This window comes from Lichenostomus cassidix, chromosome 1 (genome assembly GCF_008360975.1).
Source record: "Lichenostomus cassidix isolate B80296 chromosome 1, HeHo_3.0, whole genome shotgun sequence".
Lineage (NCBI taxonomy): Eukaryota > Metazoa > Chordata > Aves > Passeriformes > Meliphagidae > Lichenostomus > Lichenostomus cassidix.
The window spans coordinates 137,116-155,487 of record NC_139479.1 but is presented as its reverse complement, the minus strand read 5'-3'; the positions used below and the strand labels follow the sequence as shown (position 1 = coordinate 155,487).

Below are 18,372 nucleotides of genomic sequence, written 5' to 3'. Positions count from 1 at the left end.
TGCTGCCAGGCCAGTGCCCACCAGCTAAGGGCACGTGTGCAACGAGAGCTGGTCCTTGTGGCCTGTGACACCTGGGAGAGCGTGGCCTCTTCTCTCCCTGCTGCTGGTCAGAGTAGGAGCTGTGGGCCCAGGACAGTGCTCAGGGCCTTGGGGCATGCAAGCACTCACCCCAGTACAGAAATAAATTGATATATTCCGTGTACAAAACATGCTCCTGCAGGCCTGGCCAGGCACTCCCGCGCATATAAATAAGGCCCAGCCAGGCGTCCCCTCTGTCCTGCCCGCGGGGGCCAGCGCCTGCGCCGGGGCCACCCCTCCCGCGGGACCCCCAGGCTGGCCAGGGTCACTTAAGGTCCACATCAAAGTCCAGCACCAGCAGCTTGGTCTCTTCAGTGCCGTTGCGGCTGCCCACAGCACACACCAGCTTTGTGTTGGAGGCACGGATGCGCCACACGACTCCCCCAGAACCTCCGCTCTCCAGGGCCACGAGGTTCCGCACAAACTCCCCTGTCTTCAGGTCCCACAACTTCACTGTCCCGTCGTCCGAGCTGGTCACCACGAACTTGGAGCTGAACTGCAGGCAGGTGACAGCACTCTGGTGCTTGCTGGGACCTATGGGGAAGCACCGGTGAGCCTCAGCTGCAACTGGGGCATCTCTTGCTATGTGACATCTGTCCTGCCAGATCTGGCAGCTCAGAGCCACCCAGCCCTGGCTTCTCAGGGACACCCACCATTCTCCAGCCACATCTGCCAGCTTGGAGCCACTCCAGCCCACAGGGGAGGTTGGAGACCCCCCTGCCCCCTCCCACTCTGCCAAGGGAGAGAGCTGCCCCCTCCCCACCACCCCCCAAGGGTTAGGAATTCCCCCTCACCCTGCAGCGTCTGCAGGCACTGCCCCGTCTTGATGTCCCAGATCTTGACAGTGGAGTCAGCATTGCCAGACACGAGGATGTTGTCTCGCAGCTCCATCCCGCTGGTGAGTGACTGGTGCCCCATGAGTGTGTGCAGACAGTTCCCACTCTCCACATCCCACACGCGGATTGATGTGTCCAGCGACCCGCTCACGATGTGCGTCCCATCGAACTGCCAGAGAGAAGGGATCCAGCTCAGCGCTGAGGCCAGAGCGTCCTGGGGTTTGGGCTGTGGCCCACAGCTCTGGCAACCCCTGGTTTGGGATGCAGCACCCCCAGTTCCAGCACCAGTACCCCCTGTTCTGCAGCTGAGCCATGGGCTCACACACCCTTTGGCTTTCTGGGCTGTAGAAATGCTCCAGGGAAGGGACATAGAGGAGTGTTTGTGTCCACAGCATAAGTGTGTGTGGGAAGCGGGGTCAAGGAGGCAGAGGCTATCTCCACAGGACACAAACATGGTCCATGTGTCCTTGCATGGCAGATACATCTCTTCAGGGCACAGACATGGCCCACATGTCCCTGCAAAGCACACAGGGCCCTGCATGATGCAGACATGGCCCATTTATCCCTTCAGCACATGTGGGACCTTTGGCACAGCTTGTGCCCCATGACTGCAAGGCAGAGGAGTGATAGGGCAAGCCAGCAGCAGGGCAAGTTGTACCTGTGAGGTTTTATCTGCAGGGAGTAGGGAGGGCAGGGGAGCCAGAGGGGGAAGACAGGAGGAGGGGATGTGTGTGTGGCCATACCTGCAATGAGTAGACGCGATTGGTGTGCCCCTGCAGTGTATGGGTGCAGCTCTCGCTCTCGGGGTCCCACACCTTGACCGTGTAGTCATAGGCACCACTGACCACCTTGTTGCCATCGTACTGGACGCAGCGTACAGCTGCCACATGCCCCATCAGCACGTGCAGGCACTGCCCCGTCTCGATGTCCCAGAGCCGCAATGTGGCGTCCCGGGAGCCACTCACCACCCTGCAGGTGAGGGGACACTTGGGACCCAGCTGCCAGGGCAGCCCCGGGGTGACAAGCCTCACCCCCTGCGGATATCCCCCTCTCACACAGCCCCTGTCAGCCCATACCTGTTGCCATGCAGGTGCATGCAGCGCACGGTAGAAGTGTGTCCGTACAGTGTGTGTACACACTCGCCGCTATCAGCGTTCCACACCTTGAGTGTGCGATCAGTGGAGCCACTGATGACAACACTGTCCCTCATCTGGGAGGACCAGACCCCCCCAGTGTGGCCCACCAGTGTCTGCACGCACTGTAGGGGACAGGACACAAGGGATAAGTAAGCATCTCACACCTCCGCACCTCTGAAACAGCACAGAGGAGCAGCACAACTTGATGTCCTTGTCATAAAGGGCCCAAACTGACCCCAGAAGTCAGGGTGTGGCCTCACCTGTGCTGAGCACAGGGGGTGGTCCCTGCCCTAGACCCCTGTGGTGCCAGTGTCAGTGCCACACTCACCTCCCCCGTGACAGCTGACCACACTTTGAGTGTGTTGTCATCAGAGCCGCTTACAATGCGATTCCCACAAAACTGCAGACAGGTGATCACATGGTCATCGTGGCCCTTCAGTACCTGTGGGAGCACAGGTGTGTGTGGGGGACAATGTGGACCAACCCCTCCAAGCCTGCAGGACCCCCCAACACAATGAACGATGGGAAGGTACCAGGAGCTGAGGGGAGGAAAGGCAGACATGTCTCCAAATCACCTGCACCCCCTGATGCTTCTGCAGGGCAGCAGAGGTAGGGTGTGTGGTGTGTTTGGCAGGTAAGTCCTGGGAGGCTGCACCTTCCCTGGGTGCTGGGGTTGGCTGCAGCCCTGCATGTGGCCTTGCAAAGGGGCAAGGCGAGCAACCCCCATTCTCCAGGCCCAGGGGACCTAATTTCTGCTGCCCCCACTGCTCTGTGCAAGCTGGATCTGCTCCCTGCGGCAGATCCTGTACCAGCTTTCCCCATACCAGTGACTGGGTGTCTGTCCCCAGAGGGATCTCACCAGCCCCTCAGCTCCCCAGGGTCTGCCCCCAGCAGGGACATGCCCAGGCCCACCTTGGGGATCACAGCTCCCTGGAGTCTGCCCCTGCTGGGACTCCCAGACCTACCTTGGGGGGCCGCAGCTCCCCACTGCGCCAGTTCATGTCGATGCGGTGCTGGCGCAGGAAGGCGAATTTCCAGGGGCTGTACATGAATCCGGGGCTGAGAAGGCGTCGCTTCCGCAGGTGTAGGGGCTCCTCAATTCCTGCAGGGGACAACAAAGTGGTGCATTACCTGGGTCAAGCCCGGGGTGCCCCTCTGGCCCCACCTGGGAGGACCCTCACCTTCCTCACGGCACTTCTCCCTCCAGAGCAGATTGTCCTCAGCCAAGACCCTCCAGTAGCGGCAAGTCTGGGCGGCACGGAGCAGGTCCCGTGGCTCCAGGAAGGACAAGACGTACAGGGCCAGCTGCGTATGGGGGGGCATAAGAGTCACAGAGGGGTCACCAGGGAGGTCAAGTCAGGCCCCTGGTCCCCCAACTCCACTCACCTCCTTGGGCAGCAGGGAGATGAAATCCCGCTGGAACTGGGGCTCGATGACTTGCATCATGTACTTGATCTGTGCCGGCTCGCAGCGGTCAATGAGCTCATCCAGGGCCAGCAGCTTCTCAGGGCCACTCCAGCGCTGCAGGGGGTTCCCCAGTGACCCCTGGCTCTGTGTCCCCAGCCAGCCCAGCCATAGCCCTGGCAGCCAGAGCTCTTGCCCCAGGCCCAAAGCCTGAGGCAGGTGGGAGCTTGGTGGGTCACAGGCGCTGTGTGACAGGTGACACCACCCCCGGCCAGGGCTGAAACCTCTTCTGTGTTTCCTCACCCAAGCAAAACTACCCAAAATCCACTGTAGGCTCAACCCCTGACCATACTGGAGATCCCTTAGGCTTGGCTCCCACCTATCACACCCAAGCTGCCTGGAGCCACCAGGTGAGACGTACCTGGAAGGTACGGAGCCAGTCCTGTAGCTCAGGTGGGGGCGCGACTGAGGGGATGCGGCGGCGCCGGGCCTGCCCCACCTTGGCATTGCGCAGCTCCCCAAAGGTGGTGGTGGGGCTGGGTGTGCAGGGGCCCAGTGTCCTGGGAGAAAGACCCAGTACAGGTGAGGCCATGGCACAGGTGGCATGTGCCAGTACTGCTCCAGGCCACATTGTGCCTAGGAAGTCTCCAGGCACTGGTTCCCACCGGTGGGAGCTCCACCCCATTGACCCTTTTCCTTGTTTCCACCCTGTCGACCCCTTGCCCACATCTAGCCCAGCCTACTCAGCAGATAGGCAACTGGTCAGGGCTGGACCTGACCTGGGCCAACCCCTGCTCAACCCAGGTGGCTTCATCATCCTCCAGGGGTGGGCAGGAAGAGGTATGTGTCGCTCCAGCACACATACCTCTTCCCCTGCTGCACTCAGAGCCCTGCCATGCCTCACCTGCCATAATCAGAGCCCTTGCAAAGCTTCTTCCCGGGGGACAAGGCCCGGCCATCCGGCCCGTTCTCTGACTTCCGCTTCATCTGTGGAATACAGCAGGTTGGAGTGGCTGGGGCAAACCCAGGCAGACTCCTCCAGGCTCCCTGCCCAGAGCCGATCTCTGCGGGCAACCTGCCCACAGCTATGCAACAGACCCCCACCTGCTCCTGTTTTTCCTCCCTTCAGCGTCCATATGGCAAGAAGGGATCCCCATGCAGGGTACGGGGACTGCATCAGGGCCAGGGCAGGGCTGGGGATTGGGGTAGATTGGGACAGCACTTCCTTCCCCAATCCTATGACTAAGGACTCCCACGCAGGGCAGGGGTCTGCACGGGGAACAGGGCAGCACCACTTTCCCCAGCCCCAGCAGCCAGGTATCACTGAGCCCCCAGGCCCCTGTCTCCCCTCCCACAGGTGCCCTAAGTGCCTCAGCAGTCCCTGGCCCCCCGGTCACCTTGGGGCGCAGGTGACGCAGCAGCCCCCCATCCCCAGTGCGCTGCAGGTAGTCAATCCAGCGCTCTCCCAGGGTGTAGTATAGGTATATATTGCTGCTGTCTTCCCCCTCCTCGCTGCAACAGCTCCCTTCTTCCTCCTCCTCCTCCTCTTCCTCCTCTTCATCCTCCTCCTCCTCCTGCTCCCTGGTGGACCTGGGGGGCTCCTGTTGTCCCTGCCCCCCGGAGCCATCAGGGTCTGCTCCAGACCTGGGGGTGCCCTTCCAGGGGTGCTCTGACTCCCAGGGCCTCGGTGCTTCCTCCTCCTCTTCTTCCTCCTCAGCCACCACCTGAGCAGGGAAGGGGTAAGGGGCAGGGGCTGGTTCTGCACAGCTTTGGGCTGCTGGAGACCAGGAACAGAGTGGGGGCAGGGGGCACTGCTGGATGGCTGCCAGCGAGAGCCATGGCCCTGGAGCACAGGGGCTCCACTCAACAGCACTGTGGGCGGTTGCAGGGTGGAGCACCCCCTGACCCACATGCACCAGCTCCAGAACCCAGTGTGGTTCTGTCTGCTCCCCACAAGCTTCCTCACAGCCAGACCTCCTCCCTTGTCCCTGCACCTGGCAGCAGGGATCTTCCTGCACCTACCTGTGCTGGAGGTGCCCTGTGGTCCTCACTGTCCCCCAGGGGAGTGGGGCTGGTCTGTGGGGGCCCCTCGGGGCCCGGGTGCCGCCGGCACGTCATGCGCTGGCTGTTGAGCTCCAGGATGCGTGTGGTAATTCCCTTGACATGCAGCAAGTCATCCAAGCAAGTGAAGCCCTTCAGCTCCTGCGCGGAGGGAAGTCAGCCCTGCCCAGAACAGAATCCCTCCTGCTCCCACAGAGCCCCCTGCCCAAGTGGCCCCGCAGGGAACAGTCACAGCACGAAGGCAGCTATGAAGGGGAGACAGTGGCCCAAAAGTGACAGCTCTGTAGGAGCACTGTGCCCCGCAGGTGAGCAGCACCAGGATGGGAGGCAAGACTGAGGCTCCAGGACAGGGGAACAGCTCTGGACACATGCAGACACACACCTGTGTGAGACAACTACTGTCCCGCGGGACCTCGGGCCGAGCACTGCCCAGCCTCGACCTGCGATCAGGTGCCTCCCATCACCCCTGTACGGGCTACCGGAGTGTCTGCCATGGGATGAACCCGGCGGAGCCGGGCTGTCCCGGGGCAGGACCCGGCGGTGAACCAGCACAACCCCCGGGCTCGGGAAGGACCCACTCGGCCCTTCACACCCGGCAGAGTTCGATTTACAGGGCTGCTGCTGCTCCCCAAAATAGGCTGCACTAGCAACACCGACCGGGACAGACCGTGCTCCAATCCACCCTCCCTTTGTATTACCGGCTTCTGCCCTCCCGCTTCCCGGCTGCCCCCACCCCCTTACCTCCCCTTTTCCAGCCCAAAACATGCCAAACACTCCCAGCCCTGCCTTGTCCGGCCGCGGCGCTGCCCATCCCCGCAGTATCAGGGCAGGCCTGCCGATGACCCGCCTGTACCTGCCCGCCTAGGGCCTACAGTGCCGCTCCCACTGCTCCCAGCCGTGTCACCGGACGCCGCAGGGTCTCCCCGCAAGCACTTCCCGCCCCCTCATCGCCGGTGACGGCGCTCGCAAGCCGGGTGACGGCGGTCGAGCCGCGGTGCCCGTCCCGTCCCGCAGGAACCTGCGCTTCCCCGGCTCCCCGCTCCGGCCGGGGCGCTGCCTGGACCCGGCAGCAAGGGACGGCAGCACCGGGGGCGGCTGCGCTCGCACGACCCCGCGGCCTCGGGGCGGGACTCGGGGATCGCGACCCGGCCCCGCCTGCCGGGACGGAAGCGGCACCGTCGCCCGCGTACTCGGCCCACGGCCCCCCACCCTGTGACCGACACCCCCGCCTCGCGGTCCCGGGGCTAGGTCGCTCCGCGCCGGGTGCCGTCCCCGCCGTCCCCCCCTCCCCCCGCACCTCTCTCTTGCGGACGATATCACGGGCGCGGCGGCGGCCGATGCCGCTAAGGGCACCCTCCAGCTCGGCCACGCTGGCGCGGTTGATGTCGAGCTTGGCCCCGGCGGGGCCCGGCCCGCCCGGCCCCGACATCCCGGTACCGGCCCCGGGCGCTGCCGCCGCGCAGGCCCGACAGCACCGCGCACGCGCGGCCCCGCCAGCTGCCCCAGCCCCGCCCCCGGAGCACAGGCGCACGCGCAGCTGTGAAGAAGCAGCGGCTTTATTGGTGATGGCGCGCGGGGGCGGGGCCAGCACGGAGATGGGGCGGGGCGAGCGGCGTGGCCCCGCCCCCCGGTCACCGCCGCTTGTACAGGCACGGCCGCAGGCGCAGCCCGGGAGCGGGGCCGGCCCGGGGCGGGCCCGTCTTGGCGAACTCCAGCAGGTAGAAGTAGGAGCTGGAGAAGTCCTGGAGGCGCGGGGACACCCGACTCTGTTACCGGCGCCCCGCGACCCCTATCCTCACCACAGCCCCAGAACCCCCAGCCCTCTCCAGCCCGACACCGCGGCCTCAGTGAGCCCAGGTCCCCCCAACCTTCTTTCAGACCCCATTGTGCCCAGGGCCCTCCTTCCCCCAGACTCTGGCTCCAAAGCCCTTCTGTGCCCCGAGTACCCCAGACCCCAGCCCCATACCCCTGGTGTACTCTTCTAAATTCCCTACACCCATCATCCACCCTCACACCGCAATTCCTCCAGGCTCCGGGACCCCCAAACCCCTCCTGGGCTTCACTCCCACCTCCAGGCCCTGCACTACAATCCCAGTGTGCCCCAAACACCCCTTATCCCCTCCAAAATCCCAGCACCCCATCCAACCCGCATCCCAAACTGCCACAGCGCACCACCCACAGGCCCCAGGACTTCCAAACCTTCCTCCAGAACTCCACCCCTGTGTCTACTAGTCCCTCAGCTCTCCCATGTGCAATCCCCCATGTACCAATCCCTTCCACCCCCATGTGCTTTCATGGACCCCACGCCTGCTCGCCACCAGCACCAGGCTGGGCCACAGTACACCCCTTCTTTGGGCTCCCTGGTTCCTGGTACACCCAGTGCCCAGCCCCGGTCACACCTGGGGACACACCTTGGAGATGGTCCTGAAGCCCAGCTGCGTCATGGCCTTCAGGAAGGCGCTGGTGTCCTCAAAGCGGCTGGCCACCTCGGCCACCATCAGGGTCCCCCTGCAGTCACGTGAGGTCTGAACAGGGCACCCAGGCCGCCCCAGGACACTGCCCAGCATCCCTGCTCCTCCCCCAATCCCCCACTGCCCCACAATCTCTGCCTACCCGAGCTTGAGCACACGGTTGGCCTCTCCTAGAATCTCCTGCAGGTTGGTGCCCATCAGCGCCAGGCAGAACACAGCCACATCCACCGATTCAGCTGCCAGTGGCACCTGCCCACCCCGGGACAACCCCAGAGAAGGAGGACGATGAGATGGCATGGCAGCCCCTCTGCAGACCCCCGGGAGGAGGAAGACGGTGATGCTGATGGGGCTGGGCAGCACTCCTACACTCCCCAAGCTTGTGGGTTCAGCCGTGCCCCATTTCTGGGTACCCAAGTCACACAGCCAGTTTTTGAATACACACAGCCGTGCTGCCTCTCCCGCACGGGACTCCCGGGGTCACTGTCCCCCACCTGCACCACGGCAGCCTGCCCAGCAGCACCCACTCCCTGCCCTGGGGGTGGCCCCAGTACCTCGGCCATGTCGCAGACGGTGACCCGCGGGCTCAGAGGCACCAGATCGAAGCAGTGCACCTGGTTCTTTACACTGGCGGCCAGCGTGCAGTCCCCGCACCCGAAATCCGCCACCACGAGCGACGCTGGCCTGGGACAGGGGTAGCGGGGTCAGAGCGGCTCGGCCCGGTGCCGTGCCCGCCCCGCCTCCCGGCCCCACCGCTCATCCCTTGGCCCCGCCGCTCACCGGCCTCCCGGCCATCCCCCTGCCCCGCGACCCCCTGCCCCTCCCCACTCCATCCACCGCTCAGGCCCTGGGCCCCGCTCACCGGCCCCTCCGGTCCATATTCCCCTTCAGCTCTCGCCCTCCCGCTCACCGGCGGCGCAGGTAGCGCACGATGCGCTGCACGGGGCGCTCGGGCCAGCGCCGCACCTGCCGCTCGAAGCCCTGGTGGTACAGGTGGAAAGCGGCGGGGTCGGCGCGGAAGAGCCGCGCCGCGTCCCGGCTGCTCCCCGTGTAGAGCTGCTGGTTCAGATACCGGAACCGGGCGCCGAGCAGCCGCTCCTCCATTCGCGCGCGGAGCGCCGCCGAGCGGCCCGAGCGGGGCTCCGGAGGAGCCTCCGCGGGGCTTGGCGGGTCCAGGGGGCCCGGACCCGAGTCCCGCTCTCCATCCGACCCCGCCGGCGGCTCCTGCTGCCGCTGCCGCTTCTGCCGGTTCCGCCGCTGCCTCCGGCTCAGCCCCGCCAGCTCAGCCGGGCCATCTGGGGACATCGAGAGGGGAATTAGGGCACGCAGACGGCTCCCCGCTGCCCGCTGGGCCCTGGAGCCGACCCGGTACCTGTTTCCGGGCGCTGCCCACTCTCCCGGGGTTCCCCGGGACCGGCCGGAAGCTCCCCCGTCGCGGCCCGAGGCCCGCCTGCCTTCCTCCGCTTCCGGGGCCGTTTCCGCGCTGCCTCGCCGTCCCGGCCGGTCCCGGGCAGCCGCCTCTTCCCCGCCGCAGGGCCCTGTGCAGGGTCGGGGCCGGTCACTTCCGCGAGCCCGGGACTGGCCCGGCCCGCTGCCCCCGCATCGCCCGCTTACCGGCCGGCCTGGGCTCCCGGGAGCGCCGCGGGGCAGTGGCTCCAAAGCATCGTTCCAGCCCTGCTCCGCAAACATGGAGCGGAGACCCTCGATCCGTACTGAGACCCACGTGCGCCCGCCCGAGAAGCGCCGCGACAACAGCGCCCACCTCGGCCCGGAGGCCCGGGCGGGGCCGTGGCTGCAGGGGTGGTGCCGCGGACGCCACACCCCCTCCCCAGCCGGTGACCGCGCCCCCAACAATTTGGCATATGCCCCATAACCCCGCCTCCACCCGCATGACCACGTCCCCACTGGACGGCCCCGCCCCGCCCGGTGGCCCCGCCCGGTGGCCCTGCCCCGCGCCCTCGCCCGGTGCCGTGTGGCGGAGCCGTGGCCGGTGTGGGTTCCGGCCGGCAGGGGGCGCCGTCTCGGGGCGGAGCCCCCGCGCTGTCCCGCGCCCGCCGCAGCCGCCGCCCTGCGGAGCCGCCGGGACACGCACCCGGTAACGGCGGGACGGGACCGGGACCGGGACCGAGCGGGGAGAGGCTGGGGGGGCGCGAGTGCGGCTGCGGACGACCCGAAGCGGGGACTGGGCCGGAGGGGTATCTGCCGGAGCCGGGGCGGGGTGGGGGAGCTGCCGGGGCGGGGTGGGGGGTACAGGGAAAGGATTGGGGGTACAGGAAAGGGTTGGGGGTACGGGGGAGAGGTTGGGGGGCTGAAGGGGAGGGACTGATGGGGCCGCAGGGCAGAGCGGGGCCCTAGCAGCTGGTTTGGGGTGAGACGAGGGGACTGTGTCTCCACATCCCGTCCCCTGCCCCGGGGGCTGAGCAGGGCCGAGGTGGGCACTTGACTATCTTGGCAGGGCTGGGGCTGGGCGGTCCTGGCAGCCCCGTGGGACTGGGTAGGGGCCGGTGGGTAGCAGGCGGTCCTGGCAGCCCCGGGCCGAGCAGGGGACAGGATGGGGTCTCCCCATAGTGGGGTGTCATCGCTGCTGTGACAGCAGAGTGAGGTACCACAGGGCCAGGACTGGTGAGGGATGTCCTGGGGACCCCCTTTCCAGGGGTGCCCCCAGATGGGTGGGGGATAAATCTCATCCAGGACTGTGAGTATTCTGGAGCCAGGACAGGACCAGTGCTGCCATGGATGTGCTGGGGCCATTCTGGGGCCCATAAAACCCTGGCACGGGTCTGGGGCTCTGTGTCCCATCCTTCCAGAGCTGCCTGGGGCAAGGGGTGCAGGCAGGGTCCTGGGGGGCAGCTGCAGGTGCTGGCAGCTGGTGGGGGTCCCGCCATGTCTGGGTGTGCATCAGGCCCTGGGGGTCTTGCATTGGCAGCTTTGAGCCCCAGTGGCTGCGTGTCAGGCATGTCATATTTAATCTGTCCCTGTCCCCACACTGTAGGACTCACTCCATGTCCCTGCGCAACACCACAGATCCCCAGGCAGGGGGTCCCACGATCACAGCCAGGGGCTCAGGGGGACATGGGGAGCAGGAAGGAGTTCTATGCCTGGCTCTGAACTGGGGTGTCCATGGATCCAAGGGGAGTGTGTGGGGCTTTGGGGTCACAGTTTCTGAGCATGGTGCCATGCCAGGCCCAGCCAAGGGGGTCAGGAGGGTCACGGGGCTGCAGGACCTCATTCCGGGGATGCTGAGCTCCCCCAGCCCCATTCCCCCACCAGATCTGCAAGATCCCGTCTTGAGGGCTCGCTCTCCCCCGGAGCTGTGGCCACCAGGGCCGGCTGTGCCTCATGATAAGCCCGGGGTGCCAGCCCAGCTTCCTGCAGGCAGCCACAGACCCGCTGGAGTCACCCGGGAGCTTCCCCACGGGCTGCCAGTTCGACTCCAGCCTGGACCTCAGCCTGCCTGTGGCTTCCTGAAGAGCTCCAGGGATGGGGCGGGAGGGGACAAGGAGGGGGCCAGGAGGCCTCTGTACTTGCTGTTCCCGGGACCTCACAGCTGAAGGGTGTCAGGGGTCCCCATGTCCTTACCCACATCCCCTCCCACAGCCGCTATGGATGACATCTTCACTCAATGCCGGGAGGGCAACGCGGTGGCTGTGCGGCTGTGGCTGGACAACACTGAGAACGACCTCAATCAGGGGTGAGTAGGGCCGGGCTGGGGGGGCTATGCTGGCGGCTGGTTTCCACTGGTCTCCATGGAAAGGCGGGGGGCAGGCAGCAGGACACAGCTCCTCCCCACTGGAGGAAGTTACCGCATTGCTGAGGCACGAGGCCGAACATCCTCTGGCCACTTCCTCGCGGCCACAGCCAGGGCTCAGCTGGGCCAGGGGGAACCTCCCCTGTTCCCATGGTGGCAACTGTGTCCATTGACCATATCCCCATGTCCCACTCCCCTCTCTGGGGAGCACCATGGCAGATGCGTGGGCACACGGCTGGGACCACTGGGGCTGGGAGTTGTGTGGGGTACTCTTTGTGCCCAGGTGTCTGCTCTGTACAGCCCATTCCAGGGCTCCTGCAGGACTGTGGTGTCCCACATGTGCTTATAGCCATTCAGGAGCCATATGCAGGCTGGGCATGGGGCTTGGAGCATCTGGCTGCAATGTGTGCAGCCGGCATAGCTTGACCCCGTACCATGACCCCAGCCAGGCCATGGCTGTGGCGTTCTGGACATGCTCCAGACAAATGGCCTCCCTTGGCTGTGCTTCCCTGCTCCTCCTGGGGGTCCCAGGCACATGGAGCTCTCCCAGACCCCGAGATGCTGCCCAAGGTGCTGGGGTGTTCTGTGTCAGTTACCCCTTGCCTGCAGGGCCATGGTGGGGGCAGATGGAGTCTGCTGTGCCTGGGGGCTGGAGGGGGTCTGGGACTGGGGGGAGCCTGGGCTGGAGGGGAGCCCGGCCTGCAGCAGCCCCTCCGCCAGTTCCTGATCTCCATTTAAGGCCTGGCTGCCACCTCCTCCCTTACTTGGCCACAGAATGGGGGGATGGGGACAGGATCCGGCTGTGATTCAGCCTTGGAGGAGACAGGATTTGGCCTGGGCTAGTGGGGCCCTGGTGGGGGTGGGTGAGAGTGGGATGGATGCTTAACTTGGTCCCTTGGCCCCTGCGGCTGGTGTTTTGAGGATGATGCCAGTGATGCCTGGGCCAGGGGGCCACAGCTGAGCAGAACCCCCCTGCCATCCTGCAGGGATGACCATGGGTTCAGCCCCCTGCACTGGGCCTGCCGCGAGGGCCGTTCAAACGTGGTGGACATGCTCATCATGCGGGGGGCTCGCATCAATGTCATGAACCGGGGGGATGACACCCCACTGCACCTGGCTGCCAGCCACGGCCACCGTGACATCGTGCAGAAGGTATTTGTTCCCTGTGCCTGCACTTCCCCTTTCCCACCCTCTGTGTAGCCCACCACACTACCCACTTGGGACTTGCTACCCTGTCAGGAACACCTGGCATCCTCCCAGTGCCTCTGAGCTCCCCACTCCTCACAGGCTCCCTCCAAATCCTTCTGAGCCCCACATCAGCTCAGCCCCCTCCCCACAGCTGCCAATGTGCTGCCCCTGCATCCCCCAGGACAAGGCATAAGGAGGATGGGGATCTTGCCTGGGCTCATGGGGATCTTGCCTGGGCTGACAGGGACAGTCCTAGGCTCACAGGGACTGTCCCCCGTTGCCAGCTGATGCAGTTCAAAGCAGACATCAATGCGGTGAATGAGCACGGGAACACACCACTGCACTACGCCTGCTTCTGGGGACACGAGCAGGTGGCTGAGGTGAGTGGGGGAATGGGCAGGAGAGAGGGTGAGGGGTGGGGACTGAGAGGAGATTACAAACCACAGCCCTCGCTCTCTGCTCCCACAGGACCTGGTGGGCAGTGGGGCCCTGGTCAGCATTGCTAACAAATATGGTGAGACCCCCACAGACAAGGCCAAGACGCCACTGCGAGAGGTCCTGAAAGGTAAGAGTCCTCCAGGACCCCATAACTGGCACAACCTTCGGCTAGCCACAGCAGGCTCTGGGTGCCACACTCCTCCTCCTCCCTCTGCAGAGCGTGCTGAGAAGCTGGGCCAGAGCCTCACCAAGATCCCCTACAAGGACACATTCTGGAAGGGCACAACCCGCACCCGGCCCAGTAAGGACTGGGGGTCTCTTGGGGGGTTCCATGGGTCCCTCGTGAACTGCTGGTGCTGCCTCCCGGATCCAGCAGCCATGGGTATCCATCCACCTTTTACTGTAGGGAATGGGACCCTGAACAAACTCGCTGGGATTGACTTCAAACAGCTGAGCCTGAGCCAGAAACTGAACGAGAACCAGTCGGGAGAGGTGGGTCCCTCCTGCCCCCAGGTGGGCGCTGTACCTGTGCAGACTGCTGTGCCGTGGCCTTGCCAGGCACAGCCACTCTGGAGTCCTGTGGCCAGGGGAAAGAGGGGACTCCTGCCTGGCTCAAGGGGCTCCCTCTCATTAGGGACCCATGGTCCCATGGGCTCCAGGGGCTCCCTAGCCCCACAGGGGCACCTGGGGATGCTGGGGACTTTGTGCCCCTTTCATGGTGCCCGTGTCCCTTCTCCTTCTCTAGCTGTGGAAGGGGCGCTGGCAAGGCAATGACATCGTAATCAAAATATTGAAAATCCGTGACTGGACAACGCGGAAGAGCCGGGACTTCAACGAGGAGTACCCAAAACTGCGGTGAGTGCTGCACCTCCATGAAGTCACCCTGGCTTGTACCTGGGATTCCTACCAGCACCTGGCCAGGGCCATGCTGACACCTGCTTGGGGCCACCCTGGCACCTTCCGGGGCAACGACAGCTCTAAGGGTATGGGGCTGGCAGGAGCTGCCCGACTCCATGGGGCCAGGAAACATTCCAGGGTGGTGCCCAAGGGCTGGGAGGCCCTGGAGGATGGCAAAGGGCAGACGAGGGGGTGCAGGCAGCCCCTCCCTGTTCTCAGGGCTGTCACTTCTGCAGGATCTTTTCCCATCCCAACGTGCTGCCGGTGCTGGGTGCCTGCCAGGCCCCTCCGGCCCCCCACCCCATCGTCATCAGCCACTGGATGCCCTATGGCTCCCTGTACAACGTCCTGCACGAGGGGACCAGTAAGTACTGGGGGACAGTGTGTTTGGGGACAGCAGTGGCTTCTCCAGTCACAGCCCTGGGGTGGGCTTAGGGTGAGTTGACCCCCTGTCACCCTCTTCCCAGATTTCGTGGTGGACCAGATGCAGGCGGTGAAGTTTGCTTTTGATATCGCGCGGGGCATGGCCTTCCTGCACACGCTGGAGCCCCTCATCCCACGGCACCACCTCAACAGCCGCAGCGTCATGGTGAGTGGGGGCACAGCCCCCCTCCCGAGGTAGGGGGCTCTCAGGGCAGGGGGGCTCCTGCTGACTGCCCACTCTCCCCAGATCGACGAGGACATGACGGCACGAATCAGCATGGCTGATGTCAAGTTCTCCTTCCAGTGCCCAGGGCGGATGTATGCCCCGGCCTGGGTGGCCCCCGAAGGTGAGTGTCCAGTTCCCAGCCCCCCTGGACTGGCCCTCCCAGCCCCACTCAGCCCCCAGCCATCCTCCAGCCCTGCAGAAAAAACCGGAGGAGATCAACCGGCGTTCGGCTGACATGTGGAGCTTCGCCGTGCTGCTGTGGGAGCTGGTGACACGTGAGGTGCCCTTCGCAGACCTGTCCAACATGGAGATTGGTATGAAGGTGAGGGGGTGGGGGGGCAAAGGAACTGATTTGGATCAGTTAAGGGAGAGGTTCTGGCCGTTGAGGCTGGTGAGGTCCTGGCGCCCAGAGAGGTTGCTCAGAGAACTTTGACTGCTTCATCCCTGGAAGTGTTCAAGGCCAGGTTGGATGGGGCTTGGAACCACCTGGGCACGTGGAAGGTGTGCCTGCCTGTGGGGGCAGAGTCCTAATCCTGACTCTAGCCCCTCTTCTTGCTCATAGGTAGCACTGGAGGGGCTACGTCCCACCATCCCTCCTGGTATCTCCCCCCACATCTGCAAGCTGATGAAGATATGCATGAACGAGGACCCAGCCAAGCGTCCCAAGTTCGACATGATCGTACCCATCCTGGAGAAGATGCAGGAGAAGTAGAGGGGAGGTGCCTCCCTCCTCCAGTGCTGCCTTGCGCCCCCCGCCACCCCCAAGTGCCTTTATCCTAGAGCCGGGGGGAGCAGAGGACACCCCTCACCCTCAGCCAGCCACGGACACACGGTACAGATGGCACTGCCTGTGCTGGAGCTCCGCAAGCTCCGGACTCCCACCCAGGGTAGCTCCTCACCAAGGTAGCCCTAACCCAGCCTCTCAGCAGCCCCCAGTCCAGTGCAGCCCCCCTGCACAGGGCAGCTCCCCATCCAGGGCAGGCACAGCCTGTGGCCTGGCCCTGCTGCTGGGGGATGGGGCTGTGGAGCCTCCTGTCCCCCTTGCTGGGCACAGCCCAACCCAGGACTCAGCTCCCCAAGGCTGGGGGGGAAGGGGCAGGCCAGGAGGGGCCACCCATGGTGCCCAGCACTGCCCCCGCTTTGCGCTTCACCGGCCACTTCCCTCTGGCCCCAGAATGGCCACTGGCAACCAAATAAATGTTTGGTATGGAACCGGCTGCTGGGGTTCAGGGCTGGAGAATGGGGAGGAGAGTTGGTTTGGGGGGGGGTGTGGGCTGGAGTGATTGAGTGGCTGGGACTCAAGAGAGGGTGTCTAGGATTAAGGGTGGGGCTGGATTGATGTGGGGCTGTACTGCAGCCCACAGAGCCCTGGGCACATACCAGCACCCACAGCAAACCTCTGGTGACCAGTGCAGGTAGATGGGCACAGGGCCCCCTTGGGAGGTGCCCAGTGCAAGAGGGTTGGGCTCAGAGTCCTGTCCCTGGCTCCATCTGTAGTGCTGCCCGTGCAGCCCCCAGCACATTCCCTGTCAGAGATGAGGCAGTTCAGGGAAGAAGAAGGAAGAGTGCTGGGCAGTTCCTGTCACCCCAACCCCACACTGCTCCAGCCCTGTTGGCAGCACTGAGCCCCCTGTGACAGGCAGAAGGAGGGGGAGCATGACAGTCCCCTGTGGAGGACCAGGGCCAGCATTTTTGGGCACAGGCACAGGAGCAAGGCTGCCTTCCCACAAACCCCTCTACGTGTTTAATGGCACCAACATGGCCCTTACAAACTGCCCAACCTGCCCCGTCCTCTACGTGAAGTAATGTGGCTTCTTCACATTGATGCCATACTCGGCCAGCGCTGGTGTCAGGTCCTCCATGGTCAGCGTGTACTTCTTGTCCTGGGGGACACAGGGCAGGCTGTCACAGCAGGGTAAGCCCAGGGGTGTGGGACCCCCTCAAAGGCACGAGGACAGGCGTGTCCCACTCCCAGAGGAACTGCCAGGCAGCATTAGGGCATTCCCAGCTCCCCATATTCTGTTGCTCTGTGCCCTCAGACATCCCCAGACACTGAGCAGCAAATCCCATTGCCCTTGCGGAGCCCCTGAAGCTTAGATATGGCACTAGGAGAGTCCCCAGGACCCCCCACTCCAGCTCCTCCCCAAGCTCGGAGCTGCAGCTGTTGCCAGAGTGGGGGGGGGGGGAACGGCCTGCCACGGACAGCTGCTCCCACACCCCTGAGGGTCACCAAATTGTGTCCACAAGCTCACTGCCCTCCTCATGACCCCCTCATGTCCCCACCAGCCCCATCCCATCTGCACAGACCCATCATAACCCCGGTGGCTTTTGGGATTCCAGCACTCAGTGGCTGCAGGCTCAGCCCCAACTCCAGAGAGGTATTCCCCGGTTCCCTCTGTGTGCCCACCTTGCTCTTGCTGCGGGAGCTGCCCGAGGCCGTGCCTTTCATTTTGCAGTGCTGCAGCGCGTCATTGGCAATGTCCGAGATGAACTTCTGTGCGGCCAGTGAGATCAGGCGAATTCTGCGGGACAGGGGCCGCGTCGGTGAGGCGACGGGGGTCCATGGGCCCCTCTGCCGGACCCCCAGGGGGTTCCTGCGACCCCACCCACCCTGCTGCCACTCACATGCGGGGGTCCGAGGCCTCAAACCCTGCCCGGTTCAGGTAATACCCTGTGACGGCGTCCGGGATCTGGGAAAGAAAGAGTTAGAACAGCTCCACGGCCCCATGGGAGCATTTCCATATCCTGTATCGCGTCGCACAGGAGCCGCCCCGCGCCCCGTCCCGTCCCGTCCCACAGCAGCCGCCCCGTGTGTCGGTACCGTGGGCGTGTAGTCCTCCAGCTGCATGAGGAAGTCCACGAGCGGCGTGGTGGACACCACGGGCTTCACGTCGCCGTTGGCGGCGGGCGGCACGTACACGCCGTTGGACATGGCCCCGTCCGGGGGGGCGGCCACGGCAGCGGACACCGGCACTGCGGGACAGCACGATCAGCCCCAGGAGCCCCGCACGCCCGGGCCCCGCCGACACCGGCAATGCGGGACAGCGCGCTCAGCTGCACCCCGGGAGCCCCGCAGTCACCGGACGCCGCTCCCCGGGCCAGGGTGGCTCACGGCGTCCCGCGGGACTCCCGGGCGCGGGGCCCTTCCCGCTCCGCCTCCTATCTCGACTCACCGGGCCCCCTCCCGCCGGCCGCGCCGCCCTCGGTGGCCCGCGCCGCGCCGCCCCCCGCAGCTGGCGCCGCCCCGGGCCCGGCACTGCCCACAGCGGCCGGGCTGGGCTTGCTGCCCTCGGCGGGGCCGGGCGGGGCGGCCGGGGCCGCGGGCGCGGGGTCGGGGTCGGCGCTGCCGCTCATGGTCCCCGGCGCCAGCCTCAGCCTCGCGCCTGCGCGCGCCGAGCCACACTATTGGCCCGCCACTCCTCCGCCCCCCCCCGCTCCCTGACCCTTTGGCCTCGCCCGGCCTCGGCCC

The 18,372-nt window shown here is 65.3% G+C and overlaps 4 protein-coding genes across 6 annotated transcripts; 1 reads left to right on the top strand and 3 right to left on the bottom strand.

The window, feature by feature from the left end:
• Positions 1-173: 173 nt before the first annotated feature.
• On the bottom strand, positions 174-7,015 carry LOC146443977 (F-box/WD repeat-containing protein 7-like). 3 transcript variants are annotated; one of them, XM_085064943.1, is made up of 13 exons: positions 6,813-7,015; positions 5,477-5,656; positions 4,852-5,178; positions 4,359-4,441; positions 3,876-4,014; positions 3,437-3,664; positions 3,232-3,355; positions 3,016-3,152; positions 2,379-2,492; positions 1,991-2,172; positions 1,658-1,883; positions 873-1,083; positions 174-612 (listed from the first exon to the last, which is right to left on the bottom strand). In XM_085064943.1, exons 1-13 carry the CDS (start codon positions 6,942-6,944, stop codon positions 344-346), a joined length of 2,352 nt encoding a protein of 783 aa, XP_084921069.1. In that variant the 5' UTR covers positions 6,945-7,015; the 3' UTR covers positions 174-343. The 3 variants fall into 3 exon arrangements, with proteins under 3 accessions (XP_084921069.1, XP_084921153.1, XP_084921239.1); XM_085065027.1 differs by having other exon boundaries at positions 3,437-3,571; positions 6,813-7,013; XM_085065113.1 differs by having other exon boundaries at positions 5,477-5,677; positions 6,813-6,948.
• A 38-nt stretch (positions 7,016-7,053) lies between these two features.
• RRP8 (ribosomal RNA processing 8) lies at positions 7,054-9,800 on the bottom strand. Its single transcript, XM_085066559.1, has 7 exons — positions 9,598-9,800; positions 9,356-9,521; positions 8,894-9,278; positions 8,538-8,667; positions 8,129-8,235; positions 7,927-8,023; positions 7,054-7,257 (listed from the first exon to the last, which is right to left on the bottom strand). Exons 1-7 carry the CDS (start codon positions 9,670-9,672, stop codon positions 7,147-7,149), a joined length of 1,071 nt encoding a protein of 356 aa, XP_084922685.1. The 5' UTR covers positions 9,673-9,800; the 3' UTR covers positions 7,054-7,146.
• Positions 9,801-11,582: 1,782 nt separating this feature from the next.
• On the top strand, positions 11,583-16,115 carry ILK (integrin linked kinase). Its single transcript, XM_085066694.1, has 12 exons — positions 11,583-11,674; positions 12,718-12,883; positions 13,204-13,299; positions 13,388-13,484; positions 13,575-13,658; positions 13,764-13,849; positions 14,103-14,212; positions 14,491-14,618; positions 14,722-14,843; positions 14,925-15,024; positions 15,095-15,225; positions 15,466-16,115. The coding sequence occupies exons 1-12, from the start codon at positions 11,586-11,588 to the stop codon at positions 15,613-15,615; spliced, it is 1,359 nt and encodes a 452-aa protein (XP_084922820.1). The 5' UTR covers positions 11,583-11,585; the 3' UTR covers positions 15,616-16,115.
• A 509-nt stretch (positions 16,116-16,624) lies between these two features.
• On the bottom strand, positions 16,625-18,302 carry TAF10 (TATA-box binding protein associated factor 10). Its single transcript, XM_085066830.1, has 5 exons — positions 18,077-18,302; positions 17,725-17,876; positions 17,529-17,593; positions 17,311-17,425; positions 16,625-16,786 (listed from the first exon to the last, which is right to left on the bottom strand). The coding sequence occupies exons 1-5, from the start codon at positions 18,255-18,257 to the stop codon at positions 16,697-16,699; spliced, it is 603 nt and encodes a 200-aa protein (XP_084922956.1). The 5' UTR covers positions 18,258-18,302; the 3' UTR covers positions 16,625-16,696.
• Between the last annotated feature and the right edge of the window lie 70 nt (positions 18,303-18,372).

Coding starts and splice junctions, on each gene's coding strand:
- LOC146443977 (XM_085064943.1), bottom strand. CDS start 6,944: ATGTCGGGGCCGGGCGGGCCGGGCCCCGCCGGGGCCAAGCTCGACATC. Junction 3,153..3,231: donor GGAGAAGTGCCGTGAGGAAG/GTGAGGGTCCTC, acceptor TGTCCCCTGCAG/GAATTGAGGAGCCCCTACAC. Junction 2,173..2,378: donor GGTCAGCTGTCACGGGGGAG/GTGAGTGTGGCA, acceptor TGTCCCCTACAG/TGCGTGCAGACACTGGTGGG.
- RRP8 (XM_085066559.1), bottom strand. CDS start 9,672: ATGTTTGCGGAGCAGGGCTGGAACGATGCTTTGGAGCCACTGCCCCGC. Junction 9,522..9,597: donor CCGGGAGCCCAGGCCGGCCG/GTAAGCGGGCGA, acceptor GACCCTGCACAG/GGCCCTGCGGCGGGGAAGAG. Junction 8,024..8,128: donor AACCGTGTGCTCAAGCTCGG/GTAGGCAGAGAT, acceptor ACGTGACTGCAG/GGGGACCCTGATGGTGGCCG.
- ILK (XM_085066694.1), top strand. CDS start 11,586: ATGGATGACATCTTCACTCAATGCCGGGAGGGCAACGCGGTGGCTGTG. Junction 11,675..12,717: donor GAGAACGACCTCAATCAGGG/GTGAGTAGGGCC, acceptor GCCATCCTGCAG/GGATGACCATGGGTTCAGCC. Junction 13,485..13,574: donor ACTGCGAGAGGTCCTGAAAG/GTAAGAGTCCTC, acceptor CTCCCTCTGCAG/AGCGTGCTGAGAAGCTGGGC.
- TAF10 (XM_085066830.1), bottom strand. CDS start 18,257: ATGAGCGGCAGCGCCGACCCCGACCCCGCGCCCGCGGCCCCGGCCGCC. Junction 17,877..18,076: donor GGCCGGCGGGAGGGGGCCCG/GTGAGTCGAGAT, acceptor GCTGTCCCGCAG/TGCCGGTGTCCGCTGCCGTG. Junction 16,787..17,310: donor GCTCCCGCAGCAAGAGCAAG/GTGGGCACACAG, acceptor TGTGTCCCCCAG/GACAAGAAGTACACGCTGAC.